This window comes from Astyanax mexicanus, chromosome 23 (assembly GCF_023375975.1).
Source record: "Astyanax mexicanus isolate ESR-SI-001 chromosome 23, AstMex3_surface, whole genome shotgun sequence".
Taxonomy (NCBI): domain Eukaryota; kingdom Metazoa; phylum Chordata; class Actinopteri; order Characiformes; family Acestrorhamphidae; genus Astyanax; species Astyanax mexicanus.
The window spans coordinates 2,688,924-2,710,492 of record NC_064430.1 but is presented as its reverse complement, the minus strand read 5'-3'; the positions used below and the strand labels follow the sequence as shown (position 1 = coordinate 2,710,492).

The window sequence follows — 21,569 nt, the reverse complement described above, 5'->3', positions numbered from 1 at the left end:
GAGAGAAAAAGAGAGAGAGAAAGAGAGATAGAGTGCAATACACCCTTCAACACTCCTCAACTTCCTAACTGACACACTGACGCTCATCGGCATTAGTTTCACATCTCGGTCTTGATTAAGAAGCGATCCGGGTGAACCGTCTCGTCACAAAGGGACAATAAATGTCATTTAATTTCCTCGCTGATCATTGGTGCCCGAGGCGTGCTCTGACACCGCGGTAACGCCGCGACACCTCCCGGCCACGACAAAGCCTTGGGAGACTACTTACCATTCACCGGCTGTCCTTAATCAACCAAATTTAATTTGTCAGTCTAATTTGTCTATTGATTAGACACGCTCACCCTCGCGCCCCTACGAATCTTTGTGCAACCTTGAGAAAAGGGACTCTAACTGGGCGAGGAGCTCCGCACACAAATATTCCTGCCCTTTTCATCCGCCGAGATTAATCGAGAGAAAAGCCAGGGGTCAGGAAGGAAACGCGAGGCCGGGCCGGCGCCAGAGATTGTGTTGACAGAGAACGGGATAAAAAAAAAAAAATCATAAAAAACGAGGCAAACCGAGCGAAATGGTCCGTAGCAGCAGCGACCGCCACATGCAGAACTCACATGTGAGGAAAGCTACGGCACGTATAAGCTCTGTAAATGATGAGCCTGGAGCACATGGTTAGATTCAGAGGCGTGCAGATATTATAAGCCTTCACGGATGAGCTGAAGAGCCTCTTCAGACCCAAGAGGTATTATTGTTCCCTTTTTTTCTTTCCCCTCGTTTTTCTCATTCGCTGGGTTTTTGTGGTTAAGGTTTTTCATTTCTCTACGCAAACCTACGTTTAATAAATACGAAAAAATGCAGTATAAACAAAAACTTCTCCTCCACCAGTCTTACACACTGCTTTTGGATAACTTTATGCTGCTTTACTCCTGGTGCAAAAATTCAAGCAGTTCAGTTTGGTGGTTTGATGGCTTGTGATCATCCATCTTCCTCTTGATTATTTATATAAAAAAAAGAACAATGAAGACATATTACTGTTATTCACATTTAGACAAGTTTCCAGAAAGAATGAAAAAAAACAAAATAACACCTAAAACACTTAATTACGTGGTATCATCAGCGCCAAAACATGTTTTAAACATATTAGAAAAGAGAAGTGGAAGTAGTGGATACAGAACACACTGAAAGAAGCTTGTTTAAAAAAAGAATATACAAGCGAGTATACAAAACATGGAAAAACGCACTTATTTGACTGTTTTTTCCATTTCCCATTTTTGGCGTGCATGCTATAATTACAAAAACTACCAAAAATCAAACAAACCAAACCTCAAAAGCAACAGTTGAGCAATTATTTTGACTTCCAGTGTAAAAACACGAGCGCTGTCTGAATGCACAGCATGACCTGCCTGATAATAAGGCATATTTAAGCCACGTCTGGCCGTTTTTAAAGGAAACGTTCAGTGAAACATCCAATTTACACAAATTTACCCTCAGTCCGACATTATCGGCGCGGACGTGTTCGGGGTCTGAAATCTGTTTTTGTAGTTTACACTGAAACTATGAGACTAATGTAGCTAACAGCTAATGCCAGCTCACGCTCCAACTTTCAGCATCCTATAAACTGCAGATCTGATCCATCACTTATCATCTAATCACCACCAACACTGCAGGACACCTAGTTAAGTTGGCTTGGAAAAGCCAACTTACTGTTCTTCTTATTCTTCTTATTATTATTATTATTATTATTCTACGCTAAAATTTCTCAACGCTACTCCTCCTACAGTTTTCGAGCTAGAACCACCAAACTTCACAGGATGGTAGAACCCATAGCCGTGGAGTGTGCTTGTGCTTTTCTAAGCGATCGGAGAACCAGGGTTCTAGCACGGTTCCGTCAAAGTCACTTTTTTCCCCATAGACTTCCATTCACACTTTTTTCAAACTGCTCTAAAAGTCACAATTTTCAAGCTAGAACCACGAAATTCACAAGACATACAGAACTTGCAGAGACGTTTCAGACGATATGCTGATCTCACCGATACGATTTACGGTTTTCGTAAAACTATCGTACGAACTTTCCAGATAGGAATGAATGGGCGGAATGTTGGCCATCTCACACACACCAGCCGATCCTGCGCACGGCCCCCCTCTCTGCCCTGCTCCTCAGTACTGTATCTGTATGGAGAAGAGACTGCTGAACACAACCCACACCAGAACCAATACAACACTATACACACCCCACACACCACACATACCCCACACCACACACACTTCAAACCACACATACCCCACACCACACACCCCACACCACACACAAACTCCACACACCACACACACGCACACACCACACATACCCCACACCACACACTTCACACCCCACACCACACACACTCCACACACTCACCACACGACACACAGTCCACTCCCCACACTCACTCCACACCACACATACTCCACACCACACAAACTCCACAGTCCACACCACACACACTCTACACACCACACACAGTCCACACCTCACACTACAAACACTCCACACCACACCCTACACACATTCCACACCACACATACCCCACACCAAACACACTCCATCCCACACACCATACACACTCCACACCACACAAACCCCACACAACACACACTTCAAACCACACATACCCCACACCACACACAATCCACACCACACAAACCCCACACCACACACACTTTAAACCACACACACTCCACAGCTCACATAGCCCACACCACACACTCCACCCCACACACACTTCACACCCCACACCACACACACTTTAAACCACACACACTCCACAGCTCACATAGCCCACACCACACACTCCACCCCACACACACTTCACACCCCACACCACACACACTTTAAACCACACACACTCCACAGCTCACATAGCCCACACCACACACACTCCACCCCACACATACCACACACAATTCACACCCCACACCACACACTCCACACCACACACACTTTAAACCACACACACACTCGATAGCTCATATACCCCACACCACACACACTTCACACCACACATACCCCACACCAAACACACTCCACACCACACACACCCCACACCACACACAGTCTACACCCCACACTACACACACTCCACACCACACCCTACACACATTCCACTCCACACATACCCCACACCAAACACACTCCACCCCACACACACTACACACCACACACACCCCACACCACACACAGTCTACACCCCACACTACACACACTCCACACCACACCCTACACACATTCCACACCACACATACCCCACACCAAACACACTCCACCCCACACACTCCACACCACACATACCCCACACCAAACACACTCCACACCACACACACCCCACACCACACAGTCTACACCCCACACTACACACACTCCACACCACACCCTACACACATTCCACACCACACATACCCCACACCAAACACACTCCACCCCACACACACTACACACCACACACACCCCACACCACACACAGTCTACACCCCACACTACACACACTCCACACCACACCCTACACACATTCCACACCACACATACCCCACACCAAACACACTCCACCCCACACACCACACATACCCCACACCACACACACTTCAAACCACACATACCCCACACCACACACAATCCACACCACACAAACCCCACACCACACACACTCCACAGCTCACATACCCCACACCACACACACTCCACCCCACACATACCACACACAATTCACACAACACCACACACTCCACACCACACATACCCCACACCACACACACTTTAAACCACACACACACTCGATAGCTCATATACCCCACACCACACACACTTCACACCACACATACCCCACACCCCACACACTCCATACCACACACACACTCCACAGCTCACATACCTCACACCACGCACACTCCACCCCAAACATACCACACACTTCACACCCCACACCACACATACCCCACACTCTCCATACCACACACACACTCCACAGCTCACATACCCCACACCATACACACTCCACCCCCACACATACCACACACACTTCACACCCCACACCACACAAACCCCACACTCTCCATACCACGCACACACTCCACAGCTCACATACCCCACACCATACACACTCCACCCCACACACACTTCACACCACACATACCCCACACCACACACACTCCACACCTGACACAAACCCCACACTCCACCACACATACACCACACCACACACACTCCACACCACACATACTCCACACACCACACCACACTCTCTACACACCACACCACACACACTCCACAACACACACACTCCACACCTGATACACACAACTCACCCCACACTCCACCACACATACACCACACTCCACACCACATTCCAAACACACCACACCAAACACACTCCACAACCCACTCCACACCCCACACACTCCACACCACACACACACTACACAACTTAGTAACTATTTGACAAGCCAACTTAAAGTTCGTTCACGAACTTTGCCTTTTCTAGTTATCTATACACACTTATGCAAATGAACTCACACAGCTTATCTACCCTCTGTAAAGAAGTACAGCCGATAGAACAGGACTTTCTGAAGGAGGAAGAGTTGGAAACATGTCTATAGTTTTCTATAAAGAGGGATATAAACCCTCAGCGGGGGGGAACTGTGTTCTCTGGAATGATGGAGCTCCATTAAGAACTTTTAGGTTTCGGTTCCATAATGAAACATGTTTGTAAAAGACGGAAAATTAAAGAGAGTAAAAGTTAAAAAGAAGAAACGAGAAAGAGCGTATATGAGTTTGTGAGGGAGTGTGTATGGGAGACAGAGTGAGAGATTTGTGTGTGTGAGAGAGAGAGAGAGAGAGAGAGAGAGAGAGGAGGACAAGAAAGATAGCTAGAAACAGAGGGAGAGAAAGAGACAAAGAAGAGAAGGAGACCCCTAAAGGGGAGAGAAAAAAGAGAGAGGGAGAGAGAGAAAAAACGAGAGAGAGAAAGAAAGAGAGAGAGAAGAAAGAGAAAGCTAGAGATGGATACATGGGTAGAAAAGTAAGTCATAAGATTGTAAATGTGTAGCAAGTGAGAGAGCTAGAAAAGGGAAAGAAAGAAAAAGAAAGAATGAAAGAGCAAAAGAAGAGAACGCATGAGAGAGCAAGAAAGAGAGAGACAGCTAGAAACCGATAGATGAGAGAAAGAAAAGAGAATGGGAGAGAAAGAAAGAGTGTGAGAAAGAGAGTGAGACAGAGAGAAGACGGTTGGGGACAGATAGCAGGGGGAGAGAAAGAAAGAGTGAGAAGAGAACATGACAGAGAGAGAAAGTGAGCAAAAGAAATCTAGAGAGAGAGAGAGTAAGCGATAGAGAGAGACAGCTAGAGACAGATAGACGGGATAAAGTGAAGAAAGACAGCTAGAGACAGATAGATGGGGGAGATAATAGAAAAGTCATGAGTAAGAGCTGGAAAAAGAACAGAGGGAAAAGAAAAAGACATATGTAAAAAAAAAAAGAATGAGTAAGAGGAGAACATGACAGAGAGGGAGAGAGAGAGAAATGGGATGAAAAACAGTAGAAAAGTGCTGCGACTCACAGCAAAGAGAAAACAAAGACAAAGAAAGCGAGAGAGATCAAGTGAGAGAAACGAAAGAGGGAGGAAAAAAGCATGAGTGATATGGGAAGAGCGATAGTATAGAATGAGAGTAAAGTAAGCATGAATGATAGTATGAGTAACATTGTGAGCGTACAGTGAGACAGAGTGAGAGAGAAAGAGAGCCACACACAATGAGAAAGAGAAACAGATGGAGAGGAAGAAAGAAAGAGAGAGGGAGAGAGAACATAATTGAAAGGATGAGTAACTGTGAGCTTACAGTGAGACTGAGAGTGAGACTTAAAGGGAGAAAAAGAAAGAAAGAAAGAAAGCAAAATGAAAAAGCATAAGTGGAAAGATGAGTAACTGTGAGCTTACAGTGAGACAGAGATAGAGAGAGTGATGGGATGAGAAGCAGTGCAGTTCTGCCAAGAGAGAAAGAGAGAGAACTCTAAGAAGTGAGGGATAGTGACTAGCAGAGAGAAAGAAAGAGTACATGTGTGTAGTATGACAGAATGAGAGAAGTAAAGAGAGACAGGTAGAGCAAGACGGATGGAGAGACAGAGGGAGTGAAGTGAGCATGAGTGATAGGATGAGTAACTGTGAGCTTGGGAGACTCATACAAAGAAAAAGAGAGAGAAAGAAAGAGAGAGAAAGAGAGAGAAAAAGAGAGAGAAAAAAAGAAAGAAAGAAATCATAAGTGAAAAGATGAGTAACTGTGAGCTTACAGTGAGACTAAGATAGAGAGAAGAGAGAGATGAAGTGAGCGTGAGTAAAACAGAAAGAGCAACAGTACAAGTGTGCAGTACAATTGAGAAAGTGAGACAGACAAGGAGAGAAAGAGAGAGAGGAGGACAAGAAAGACAGCTAGAAACAGAGGGAGAGAAAGACGAAGAAGAGAAGAAGACAGCTAAAGGGGAGAGAAAAAAAGAGAGAGGGAGAGGGAAAAAACTAGAGACAGCTGGAGAGAGAAAGAAAGAGAGAAAAGAAAGATGGATAGAGGGGGAGAAAAGTAAGTCATGAGATTGTAAGGGTGTAGCAAGTGAGTGAGAAAAAGTGAGAGAGAAGAGAGGGAAAGAAAGAAAGAGATCGAATGAAAAAGTAAGAGAAGAGAACACATGAGAGAGAGAGAGAGAGAGAGAGAGAGAGAGAGAGAGAGCTAGAAACCGATAGATGAGAAAAAGAAAATAGATAGCAGGGGAGAGAAAGAACGAGTGAGAAGAGAACATGACAGAGAGAAAATGAGCAAAAGAAATCTAGAGAGAGCGAAAGAGAGAAAGAGAAAGAACTCTAAGAGGTTAGGGATAGTGATGAGCAGAGAGAGAGAGAAAGAGTGAAAGTGTGTAGTATGACAGAATGAGAGAAGTAAAGAGAGACAGGTAGAGCAAGACGGATGGAGAGACAGTGGGAGTGAAGTGAGCATGAGTGATAGGATGAGTAACTGTGAGCTTGGGAGACTCATACAAAGAAAAAGACAGATAGAGAAAGAGAGAGAAAAAGAGAGAGAAAAAAAGAAAGAAACAAATAAAGAAAGAAAGAAATCATAAGTGAAAAGATGAGTAACTTTGTGAGCTTACAGTGAGAGAGAAGAGAGAGATGAAGTGAGCATGAGTAATATAGAAAGAGCAACAGTACAAGTGTGCAGTACAATTGAGAAAGCGAGACAGACAAAGAAATAAGAGAGCGAGAGAGAGAGAGAGAGAGAGATAGTGAAAGAGAAGAGAGAGTAATGTGATGAGCAGCAGTGCAGTTGTGCCAAGAGATAGAGCGAGAAAGAAAGAGAGAAAGACAGAACTAAGAAGTGATAGAGAGAGAGGGAGAGAGAGAGAGAGAGGAGGGTAATGCATGGAGACGCACTGTAGCTACACTCGTTTGGCTGTCTGTTCTTCTTCACTTTGCCATTCATCATTCATCAGCCCTTCTTCCCCTCCTCCCCTCCTCCCCCTCTTCTTCCTGCACTCGTCTGCACCTCTCCCTCGTTCCTTCTCTGCCCAAACACTGAGTCATTTACACTTCTCTCTTCTCCATCGCCCTTCTTGGATATACACATCTCTCACACTCTCTCTCTCGCGCACGCTCTCGCGCTATCTCTCTTTCTCCAGCTAGAAGAGGCTTCTATACTTCAGCCTTGCAATTCTTCTTATTTACCACCACTTGTTGTCTACTACTACTCTCTCTCTCTTTTCCCTCGCTCTCTCTTTTCTATCTTAATCCCTCCGTTGCATAATCTCTTTCTCAAAACTGTATTTATTTGGCTCTCTCTCGCTTTCTCAAACCCTGTATTGCTTTACTCGTCTCTCTTTTTCTCTCACTTTCTCACAACCTGCTGTTATACCTCTCTCTTTTCTCTCGTTCTCTTTCGTTTCCTTACTTCCTCTGTTGCTTAACCTCTCTCTCTTTCTCTCAATTTATTGCTTAACTTCTCTCTTTCTTTCACTTTTTCATTCCCACTGTTGCCTAACCTCTCTCACTTTTCTCTCGCCTTTTCATTCCCTCTGTTGACTAACCGCTCTCTCTTTTTCTCTAGCATTCTCACTCCTTCTGTTGCTTAACTTCTCTCTCTTTTACTCTCGCTTTCTCATTCCCACTGTTGCCTAACCTCTCTCTTTCATTCTCACTTTCTTAATAATTCTGTTACTTAACCTCTCTCTCTCTCTGTTTTTATCTCACTTTCTCATTCCCTCCATTGCTTAACCTCTCTCTTTTCTCATTCTCTCTGTTGCTTAACCTTTTCTCTTGCTTTCTCACAACCTGTGTTGTTATACCTCTCTCTTTTCTCTCGTTCTCTTTCGTTTCCTTACTTCCTGTTGCTTAATCTCTCCATTACATTCTCACTTCTGTTGCTTTCTCACACCCTGTATAATTTTTCTCTCGCTTTCTCACGCCTTCTGTTGCTCACTGCTTTCTGACTCTCTGTTGCTTAACCTTTCTTTCTTTCTTGTTTTCTCACTTCCTATTGCTTATTCTATCTTATTCTCTCTTGCTTTCCATCCATCCATCCATCCATCCATCCATCGAGAAGAGCTCCAGCTTTTATCTTTATCTCTCTCTCCTTCTCTCCAGGTAGAAGAGGCTTCTATCCCTCAGTCTTGCAGTTCTTCTTATTACCACCACTTGTTGTCTACTGTCCTCTCTTACACTCTCACTTCCTGTATTACTCACCCTCTCTCCCTCCCTCTCTTTCTCTCTCTCTCTCTCTCTTTCTCTGTGTTAGACGGCTGCATGTCTTCACATGCCTCTCCTCCATCTCTCTCTCTCTCTCTGGCTCTATCACTCTGCAGAGTGCGCATCACTCCAGCTGCAGATGGATCCGCTGGGTAAGAGCACTATTACACGGCCAGCGCCATCGATGAGCCGGATTCAATTTAGATACGGATTCTGACTGATCATCTGCTGCACGAGAAACAGTCACATGCCATTGTGTAGCCGCACACACACACCGACGCACACTAACACACCGACACACACTAACACACACACAAACATGCATATATACACACACACATACGGACATGTTGTACACTAAAAAGGTGGGTAGGAATATCTGACTAGTAACGGTTGCACAACGCAAAGCAAGCAATTAACATTAGCAACACCACAGCATCCACCCGAGACAGATAGTGATCAACAGCTGTACCATAGCAACCACCTAGCAAGAGCTAGCATCAAGCAGCACTATAGCATCCCATTAGCAGCACTATAGCAACAATGTGGGATACCACAGCAACCACCAATCAGCACCTACCAACAAAAAGTTCTACCATAGCAACATTTTGGTATACTCACCTGGAACACCAAAGCAACCATCTAGCAGAGCACCCACCTGGGATGTGACAGGGATCCAGCAACATCCAGTAACCAATACTGTAGGTCTAACACAGCAACAATGGGATAGCTGGGATACCATGGTGATCACCTAGCAGGTCCATAGCAGCTAACAACTCTTTAACACCACCATGGGGAGTATATGGAGTATATGATAATATATGATATTATATATGATATTATGATATTATAGGAGACAAATGTGTAGTATAGGTAGTTATAGGGGAACATGATAGTACAGGGTAGTATAGGGTTGTATATGTGTGTATAGGGTTGCATACGGGAGTATAGAGTTATAAGGTAGTACAGGTTTTTATAAGGTGGTGCAGTGTTGCATAAGGTAGGACGGGGTTGTACAAGGGAGTATAAGGTAATATAGGGTAGTAGGGGGTTGTAAAGTTGTTTAAGTTATTATAGGGTTGTATAGGGTAGCACAGGGTTGTATAAGGAGGTATAGGGTTGCATAAGGGAGAATAGGGTTGTTTAAGGTAGTGTAGGGTTGTGTAAGGTAGAATATGGTTGTATAGGGCAGTACAGAGTTGTATAAGGTAGTATAGGGTTGTATAAGGGGGTATAGGGTTGCATAAGGTAGTATAGGGTTGTATAAGGGTATATGGCAGTATAAAGCTAGTATACAGAAATGCAGGGTAGTATATTATAATTTTAGGGAAGTTTAGGGGTGTATAGGGGACAAAAGGGGAGTATAATCCTGCTCCCGTGCCAAACTGCATGGTTAATCTCTCTGGAAGTCTGATAGAGCACAACTGGTCAAGCTAACACTGTTGTAATAAATTAGAATAATGCATTAACTATTTCATTGCAGTCTCTGTGCATTTCGTAGCTCTTCACAGCTAATTTATTTTCCATTTGTTGCGATGACAACACACAACATATGATTGTGAAATCCACCAACTGTGGCCGATAATTGCAGCCAGTTCAGACGTACTGGACGATTACGGTCAGACGATTATGTAACGGTCATGGCTGTAATAGATGGGTCTGAATCAGATGATTTAACCATATTTTCAGTATTATTTTCCTGGTTTGAACACTTGCTGCTCTCCACACTTCAGTGTTTCTCCCACATTGTCTGACAGCCTTCACTTCTCTTCAGGCCCTCCCCCGCGGTCTGTCTTCTGAATACTGTCCGCTACAGCTCTGAATCATCGCTCCAGCCACGTGATCGCTATATTTAGCAGCTACATCAGCCTTTCTGCTTTCTGAGTACTGTCAGGATGTACTGCTAATAAAGCCAAGAACTCTTAACTCCTCCCTCCAGGTGTTTATGAGCAGTAATTTCTCCGGCTATAAGGGGTAGACTGTTTATTGTATGTTGGCTGGATGATGCTGTTGTCTGCTAGGCTACGGTTGCTATGGTAAACTAGATGGTTGCTATGAGAACACTACCATGCATCCCCCTATACTACCCTATGTAACCATATACAACCCTACTCTACCTATACTACACTGATTTCCCCTATACTATCCTATACTATCCAGCACCCCTTATACAACAATATACTCTCTATGTCTTATATTCCACTATACTTTCCTATACAACCTTGCCACAACATACTGCTCTATTCTACCCTATACTCCACATTTTCTCCAAAACTACCTATACCAATTCATACTTCCTGCACAATCCCTCATTACCCTATACTACTCTACACTACTTATACTATAGTATACTCATCTATGCTACCCTACACTTCATATACTACCCTATGCTTCCTATATTACCAAAACTACCTATAACAAACCACACTCCCAGTACACCGCCTTTACTACATTATACTTCCATATTATGCTCCCCTACACTCCCTATACTATAATATACTGCTCTATACTGGCCTAGACTCCATATAATATACAACTCCGCCAACACCAATCTATAATCCTTATCTTACACTACCTATACTACCCTATACTGCCCTACACTACATATACTACAGTATACTTATCTATGCTACCCTATACTTCATATACCACCCTATACTATTCCACACTACGATGCACTACCCTATACTCTTTATATTACCAACACTATCTATACCAATCTACACTCTTATAATACTCATACTACCATAAAGTCCCTATAATACCCTATACCACCTTTACCATATGATACTGCCATGTTCTACATATATGTCCCTATACTCCCCTACACTACCTATACTGCTATATACTGCTCTAGACTCCATATATTATCAAACACCACCTACACCAATCTATACTTCCTGCACTCTTATATTACTTATACTACCTTATCTACCTTTTTCTCCAGATGATCCAGAACGCAGCAGCACGTCTGGTCTTCAACCAGCCAAAACGGGCACATGTCACCCCGCTGCTCATTGAGCTCCATTGGCTACCAGTTGATGCTCGCATCAAATTCAAAGCTCTTACAATCGCCTACAAGGTGATGACAGAACAGCTCCTTCCTACCTGCACTCACTCCTGAAGGCTTACGCTACCTCCCGGCCCCTGCGCTCCTCCAGTGAACGTCGCCTCGCTTTGCCAAACATTCACACAAAGCAATCCAGACTGTTCTCATACAGAGTTCCCCAATGGTGGAACAAACTACCTTCCACTACCAGATCAGGAGAATCTCTCACTATCTTTAATAAACTCCTGAAGACAGAGCTCTTCAAAGAGCACTTACTCCTCTTAACACCTCTAACACACTAACTACTTCTAACCTCATTTCCTTCTTCCTCTCCTTCACTCCTCTATCCTATTATTCCCCTTTGTCCTCCTTTTATCCCTATCCAAAGTTGTTTTTACCTTTAAACTTATTTTACATTGTACTTGACTATTGTCGCTTTGGACAAAAGCGTCTGCCAAATGTAATGTAATGTAATGTAATGTAACCTTATACTAAATAGTCCCTATACTATCAAACACTATCCTTCACCACCTTTACTACATTGTAATACCATATACCTCTCTATACTACCCTAGACTCCATATATTATCCACCACCTACACCGAACTACACTCTCTGCACTATACTACACTATACTATCCTAATCTACATATATATATATATCCTTATCTATGCTACCCTATACTTCATACACTACCTAAAACTCCTTAGAATATTCTACACTACAATACACTGTTCTATACTGCCTATACTCCCTATATTATCAAAACGACCTTATACTATCCTATAATACATACACTACAGTATACTCATCTATGGTACCCTATACTTCATATACTACCTTAAACTCTTTATACTATCCTATACTACAATAAACTGCCCTATACTCTCAACACTACCTACACATCCCTATAACATCCTACACTACCTATACTACACTACACACATTTACTGTATGCTATACTATACATCATATACTGCACTATACTAACCCATACCAGCATGCACTAACCTATTCTAGCTTTCCTCACCTATAGTACCCTGTACTATACATGTAAGTGTCTAGTTTATAAATCCAGTGATCAGAATGTCCCTCTACTTACTTTTACACTAGAACTGTCTAGTGTGTTTGTACTCCCATACCTGTCTAAAACACACAAATGTTTTTACTTTTATTTTAGAGCTTAGTATTGTAGTGTTTTAGATACCGGAGTGAAGGTACCTTATAGAACAGTATTAACAGAACACTGTAACTTGAGTTCATTTATATATGTATATGTTTACAGTGTATTAGCTCTTAGTTCTGAATACAAAAACATTCACATTGGATTAAATTTCTCCTGTCCGTCTGCATGACTGTGTTTAATCACAATATCATTATAGTGAATATAGTATAATAGCGGCAAAAACAGGCAATCACATTGTTAATCACAATCATTTGTAGTGCAATTAATCGTGATCTACAATTTCAGTCTAATTCGTGGAGCTACAAGAGTGTAATATGATCTTGATCATTACCAATCATATCATTACCAGGCCTACAGATCATACACAACCTCACACACTAACACACACACACGTACGTGTACACAGGGGGTGTATAATCCCCGCAGAAGCCGAACATCATCAAACAGATCGCGAGAGAAAGCGTCGCTTTGGAAACTATGCAGAACACGTAGGCAGACATGGGTGAGTTCGTTAGAGCTGTAAATGTGTACACGCCATTGTAATTACTCTCTGAAATGAATGACAAATAAGCCTTTACTGCATAATGAGCACCTTTGTTAACCCCCGACACACTGCGGCTCACGCGCTGCCTGAAACAACTGCAGCCCGAGCGAGGAGGCTGAACCCCACGGGCTCTATTTAATGGCCTGGGCCTTCCACACACTGATAAAGCTTAATATCATGAAAAAAGTCATGTTTTTGACATATTATCCATTTTTTAAGCTCCAATAATCACATAGAAGCAGAGCTGACAGTGCAGCAGTGCTGCTGGTGCTTTTAAACACTGTTTTCACTCACTATCCTCCACTCTACTACACACTATCACCTACAGTAGCTGCTCCGCAGAAGCTCTGAATCTGTTGCTGAACCCTGATGATCAAGCACCACACAGATGAAAGAATTCTGCATGGAGGAGTGGGAAAAACTCCCTCCCAGTCAATGGCAAAGTTCCAAATGTGCTGTTGATGCATTACTTAATTTAGTAAGCTAGTACAGTCTTAATCATCTTTACAAACACTGAAGATAAAGCATCGCAGAGCTGAAAGAATTCTGCATGGAGGAGTGGGAAAAACTCCTTCCCATTCGACATCAAGGGGCAAGTCCCAAGCTGTCTCCTGAGGTAACGCATTGTGATATTTTGTTAACACTTTATTTGGAGTGGTCCTTTGTAAATGATTAATAAACTATTAATAAACGAAATATCAGTGACGCATGAAAAACATATTACTGCATAATCAATAGAGTTGCACCTAAATATAGACTGAGATAAATGTCTTTATGTATTACTTACATTTATTACACAGTTTGTGCTACTCATCCTCTTATCCTAGTGCACCTAAACCATCTGTACAAACACTGAAGATCAAGCATCACACAGCTGAAAGAATCCTGCATGGAGGAGTGGGAAAATGTTTTCCCAGTCGATGTCAATGCGTAAGTCCCAAGTTGTCTCCCGAGGTAATGCTAGCGGTGGGCAATATGGCCCAAAAATAATGTCACAATATTTCATTATTTTGTGATATCTTTTATCAGCTCAACACACACTAACACCTCGTACACCAACACCATGCTAGTCAGTGTTAACCACCAACCACACAAATAATAATAATAATAATAATATCAATAACAGTTATAGCTGCTCTATGGTGATTATACAACCACAAAGCATCCTACAGTACATGTATATATCAGTGGAACAGGAAAAAATAAATAAGTAACGAATGTAGAAACAAGGAAGTGGTCATAATGTTATGCTTGTTCAGTGTAAATTCACACAAACACACTAACTCAGATTTTTTTTTTTTATTATTTTACTCACAATCTATTTTTTAACTCCTTGTTTAGTGAAGCAAATCTCCCCTGAGTACCGGATTGTTTCAGTCTTCAAACTTTTATATTAAAAACAGTAAATCTTGGCTGAAGGGGCTGAACAGTACCCTCTCCCTCTATCTTTCCTCTTATTCTCTCGTTCTCTGTTGAATAAATAAGCACATAAACTTTTGTTATCTCCGTCTGTCTCTGTCTATCTGAAATTGAGTCTTCTCTGTCTGGTGGTATCTCTGAGGAACAGTGTTCAGTGTTGTTTAAAGAACACTTTAAAAGCGTGGACTGTTCATCTTTAATATTACTGAAGTCTAACCGCAGCTGCTGTCCCATTTTACCTCGATGTATATGTATCTCAGCAATATAGGGATAAGAACAGCACTGTAATTATACTCAGCTATACTCCCCTATACTACTGGTTCCAATTGGAACTGAGAATTTGGAACTTATCTGAGAATTATGATGGTGGATTATTTCGATTTTGACTGGAAAGAAGAATGAATTCCACAAAATATCAGCAAACGCAGAATACAAGTGTCAAACCTCCACTATATACCTTACAGTTAAAAAAAAAAAAAAAAAAAAAAACATCCACTTGAAAGGTTAATATATACTGTATATAATTATCATATAAATACCATAAAATTATCATTCGGTGTAAAAGTAACTCTGGAAAATTTGCTGAAAATATTTATAAAATACATTAATAAATAATACTTGTTTTAAAGATTTAAATAAATTGCATATTATTGTCCATAATTAAACCCTTAGATAAAAAAAGGTATTTTCAGCAAATTCTTCTGTTACTTTTATACTTTTAGTTTAGTGTTGTTATTATTATAAACAAAATGATCATTATCAGTGCATTAATAGGTCCAGCGATCTAAAGCGCTACCATTATGATCAGGTTTGAGTCCCGGTCATGCAGCTTGCCATCAGCTGCCAGAGCCCTGAGAGGGCACAACTGGTCTTGCTCTCTCTTGGTGGGTACAGTACAGTAGATGGCGCTCTTAGGGTGATGTGGATCAGCACAAGGCTGCGTCTGTGAGCTGATGTATAGAAACCGAGTCGCTGTGCTTTCCTTCGAGCGTTAGCGCTGTGATGCTACTCGGCAGTTTTTTTTATGTTTTTTTTCTACCAAAGTTCGTAGGAAAGGTGCACAACTTTGGTGAAACCCCCAAAAAAAATAAAAAGGGATTTCCAGGTAGGTCTTACCTATAGCCATGAAGTCCTCGGGCTCCCAGGGCTGCAGCTGGGCCAGGGGTCCACTGTAGAGCAGCAGGCCATCTGCCACCTCCGTGATGAACTCCAGCGAGAGGTGGCTCTCAAAACACGGCCTTATTGGGGGAAACCAAGCATATCCGTTGCCATGGAAACTGTGCTTGGTCTGTTGGCATTCGGGTCCCTCGAACTGCGCCGGGCACTGACATCTAGGGCACACACACACACACAGAAAACATCAGAGAAATAAATAAATAAATAAATAAAAATATCACAGAAGCAATGAAAGAGGAAGTATGAGGAGACATGGACGTGGACGGCTGTGTAAAGGACTCGGGGGACAGTTAAACTGGCCGGAGGTCACAGATCAGTCTCTCCACAGAGGAGCGCAGCGTCCTTCTGCTCCAACAGACCGTCAGAAAGCATGACCTCAAAAACGCTGCAGCTCTGAAGAGCGAAATATACAAAAAAAATGCGTACAAAAACGTCCGCATGTTAAACACCTATCCCCTGAGGGGAGAAGGAGACTTCAACAATAGAAGTACAGCTCTGGGAAAAAATGAAGAGAACACTTCAGTTTCTGAATCAGTTTCTCTGATTTTGCTATTTATAGGTTTATGTTTGAGTAAAATGAACAGTTATCATTTAGAGCATTTATTTGCAAAAAAAAAGAAGAGAAATGGCCGAAAAAGCAAAAAAAGTTCATACTCAAAGAGTTTTAAGAGTTCGGAAATCAATATTTGGTGGAATAACCCTGGTTGGTTTTAATCACAGTTTTTAGTTTTTATGCATCTTGGCATCATATTCTCCTCCACCAGTCTTACACACTGCTTTTGGATAACTTTATGCTGCTTTACTCCTGGTGCTTTTAAAAATTCGAGCAGTTCAGTTTGGTGGTTTGATGGTTTGTGATCATCCATCTTCCTCTTGATTATATTCCAGAGGTTTTTAATTTGGTAAAATTTGGTAAGAGTTTTAAGATGAATGTAGGGTTGGGTTTGGGTTGGGGATGTTGTGGCACACGGCAGGTATGACGAGTTAATAATGGACCAATACATGGTAATTAATCTATAGGTAGAAGTATAGATGCTAGGGTTTAAAATACCTCGAAAGAAGTTGAAGTAGTATCAACTTAAAGTACAAAAGTAAATGTAATTTAACTACCTCTCCTACCCAAACACATTTTTCTAAAAGCCAAAATGACTATAATTGTAAAATATTAATGTTGATAGTATAATTTGGGATTTTGCACTAAGCTCTTCCCTAGTGTTTCAGCTGCATATATGCTGATTGTAAATGAATGTAATTTAGCAGAATGCAAATATTATAAAGACGTTTCATACTAGGCTACACAACTGCTATGTACGTGTGCAGGTGTGATGGATCACAGTATAAACCAATAGGGAGTCAGAATGGTATATGTTTTTACTTCTCTACATCCAATCAGAATCAGTTTCACTCTATCTGGATGGAGAGATTTATCTGGATAGGGGTTTTATTGAAATAGGAGTAACAAGGCTATTTTTATTCAAATATAAGGAGCAGAAAGTCAGGTAATTGGGTAAAAATGTAAAAAAGAATTACTCCAGTAAAGTATAGATAACCTATATTTATATTTAGTAACAAAGTATTTGTACTTTATTACTTCACACCGGTTTTGGGTCAGGTGTGGGTAGGGTGACAGAACACACAGGTATGGATGCAGGTATGGATTAGGGATTTGTATTGAAGGTATAGATTGCATTCAACTGCAGTGTAGGACAATTATTATAGGAAGTCTGGTTTGGTAGATATGGGGACAAAATGTACTCCCAGAGCTTCTATGTTCTCCTAAACAACTAAAACAACTAAAACAACTAAATCAACTGCACTGAAAACAGTCCCACAATTATATTTTGTCAACAAAAAAGACGAGCATCCTTTCTTCAATATCACCATAATTCCAAAATCAATACAGCTGAATTGCTGCATTCAGATCAACCCATCAATCAAAACCCATCAGAGCAGCTTTAGAGGAAGCCTACTGCGGGTTTACCTGTGCTCAGGTGGGGAACTGCTGTTCTGCAGTTATCTCTTTAGAGTTATTGCTTTAGACTTCCTATTGCATGCTGAGTCCACCTGTTGCACACACTCATACACACACACACACACTTATACACACTTATATGCACTCTCACACAGACACTGTATCATCCACTAAAAAGCATCAGTCACAATTGCTTTCCTTTGATTCGCAGCTGAAACCACTGCTATTTCCTCGGCTCCCCTGCCTTTATGTCGCTTCGGTGAATATAATCATAGTTTTTGAAAAATGCATGAATCTTGCTTTTTTCTCCTTCTTTTTCTTCACCCTTCTCTTTCTTCTCTCTCTCTCTCTTTTCAGCTCATTCTTCTCAATCTTGTACACTTGGTAGCTCTTCTACATATGTATGCAAGTATGTCAGCCTCTAATTCTTTATTTTCCTCTTATCTCCTCATCAGCCTCTCTCTCTCTCTTTTTCTCTTTTTCTCTCGATCTTTTCTCTCTCCCTCTATCTCTCCCTCGTCGCCGCAGGTCTCTGATTTTGTGATTGAAAGGCAAATGATGTTGCGAGATGACAGCGTCTCGGCACGTCTGACAGACGCAGGATCCGAGCGCTACTCAAGCAGCATCGGCACGTCCAATAACAGAAGAGCGTACGCCATGCTGTCTGCGGCTGCGGCATCGGCGGCGTCGCGGGCTAATCAAAGACGGGCCCGTGTTTACTAAAACAACACGCCGTGGCGGGAGACGAGCCGGATGATACAGCGGCGCGAGAGGACATGTTTATAGTAATGATCGGAAGCGGCGCGAGAGGAGGAGGAAATCACCCTGGTGTCTCGTGCCAGGCAGGGCCAGGGCTGGGGCTCTTCAGTGGGGAGAGGCTTTCACACAGACGAAGCTTCCACTTCCAGCCAATTAAAGCCAGCAGACACTTTTACGGCGCTGAATAATACTGAGGAGAAGGAGATTCACTTCAGGAGCCGAGGCGACGCGAGCTCAGGTGAATTTTTGGTCCAATTAAAGTCGTCTGAAGTGGAGGACAAACCGCGAGCTGAAAGAGCAAGAGCCACAAAGGCGAAGGCGAAAAGAGGGAGATGCAATCTAACCACCAGCGCCGTGGCGACAAAGCCGGCTGTCGAACGCGCGAGAATAATGACGGGGTGATAGACTTACAGAGCACTCGCAAACAGACGGCGGCTTAAGACAGTGAGAGAAGATTGGCAGCACAATCGGCGGCTCAAGTGGCGGCCCAAGCGGCGGCTCAAACGGCGGTAGGCCGTACGGTATACACGTCTCTATTGACGGGTTTGGGAACGGCTCTGATTTGTTCACGCGTTCCACACTTTCACAAAACATTCATCACTCTCTCGACGGGCGACGCGCCGCGCCCATGACGGAATCCTAATGGGCACCAGCAAAGAAATTTACCGTGATAATATTGCCGCTATTGCATCGGTAATACGAGGACATTGATTAATGTCCATCTTCTGGAGAAACCCAATCCAGATCGTTTTCCAGTCCAGTGCAGCAAATTCTCTCCCCAGGCTCACGTCCAGGCCGCGAGAGGGGGGCGGCCCGCTCACAATAAGGCGACATTTCAGCCTCAGATCAATACAATAAGGCAGGAATTGTCTGGAGGTCCTTTTAAGCTACGGTTTCACAAAAAAATAAAAAAACAAAAGCAGTCCATGTCACCGGACCCCGGGTTTTGGCGTAGGGTTTGGGTTGCACTTCGTGAGGCAGGATCTGGTGCTGGTTTTTCTTTCAAGGCCTTCAACTTAAATTTAACTCAACTGATCTCACATATGAAGAAAACAGATGATAAAAGAGCTGGAAGTGAGTGGAAGCAATAAGAAAAATGGACCATCAAATACATTGGAAAGATGAAAAGAAGAAATGCGAGGAGATCGAGTTCTGAGGGAAATTATTATACAACTGTATTAAACTGTATACATTAAATACACTGTATATATTATCGACAATGCCAATTGCAAAAAATGGTCGACTCCAAATGTTCATTTTCGACTAATCGTCAAATAGAAACACTATAAAAATTACTTGGGACAGAAACACAATGGCTGAAGAGTGGCCAAATGCAACAAATTACATATTTCCTTACTTAAATATCACCTTCCACAATAAAACGTCAATGTTCTGGGCATCTGAATGACATTTAAAACCCGTTTTCAGCTGTTTCTGTTGGATGGATGGATGCCATGGCAGAAATAATCGTTGACTAATTGACTAATAATAAAAATAATAGTTAAATAATAATTAGTTGACTACTAAAATGTGCGGTAATAAGAAGCACACACAATACAGAAGAAGAGATGTTGAGAATTTGAAAGCATGAAGGGACGGAGGGAGACAGAGGGAGAGACACATTGCCTTTTATTATTATTGTTGTTAATATTATGGGCTGTTGATGGTATTGTGCTTTCAACAGTAGATACATTGCTTTGTCCTTCAATACAATCATATATCACCACCATAAAGCTGCCTGAAGTGACCTGAACTCAGTACTCGACAGGACTGTTCTATAAAAAGACTCCTTTCTAGAAGCGTATTGAGACTTTGTGGAGACAACATGCATAACCAGTCAAAAGATTTTGCTTTTTTTTTTTTTACGTAATTTTAGATTTTTAAGCTACTTATGTTCACTGAATAACCTGAAACTGAACAAAATCCAGTGACTAGAGCTGTTTTGTTGCAATAGAAATAAACTATTGACTAGTAAACTATAAAATAAACAACTGCAGCATTTATACACCCACACATAGCACATAAACACTTAAAAATAACTAGAAAAAGACACACAAACAAAGATAAAACTCTGTAACTATTAAAAGTAGAAGTTCTTTCTTTTCTTTAGAGAAATTACAGATTATAGAAGTCAGAGAGCGGTGAGTACTGTTTCCTACACCTTCAAACTCAGACTCTTGGAAACTGGAGAAAACAACTTCTACAGGAAGACGTTTGGCTGACCCACATGGAAACAGCAGCTTTAGCCTTTAGCTCAACGTCTCTCAGTGTCCATTTCATTGTTTGGCACATATGACTGTGCATTTTATGATTTGGTCTCTTAACCTTTTTATTATAAAGCTTTATTGGGAAAACTCCCATTATATTTTTGTATAATCAGCTTTCTCACATTATAACAGTTGCTATGATTCTCGCTTTATCATAATTTTGCTCCTTATACTCCCCAAAAATAGTTTAAAACTGGGCATAAAAGCTTTTTCTTACTTTGCACCGTGGTCTTGGAATAAACTTCCAAACAAATTACAGCTTAATGAGTTTAATGGTTTCCGTAAGTGAGTTTAAAGTTTTGGTGAAGAATTCTCTACTCCTAAATGTATTCTCTGTTTTGTACTTTTATATTGATTTATGTTGATTCTAATTGTTTTCGTGTAAACACTGTGTTGTATTTTATTTTTTTTTTTTTGGAAATGGTGCGCAACATCGAAAAAGAGATTTTAATCTCA

The 21,569-nt window shown here is 41.9% G+C and overlaps 1 protein-coding gene across 1 annotated transcript in view; it reads right to left on the bottom strand.

Moving 5' to 3' along the window:
• Window positions 1-21,569, bottom strand: part of si:ch211-186j3.6 (neural-cadherin) — a 488,562-nt gene that overhangs the window by 95,717 nt on the left and 371,276 nt on the right. The window contains exon 23 of the mRNA XM_049470897.1: window positions 16,056-16,270. Coding sequence (XP_049326854.1) covers window positions 16,056-16,270 — 215 coding nt within the window. The remainder of the gene's footprint in view (window positions 1-16,055; window positions 16,271-21,569) is intronic.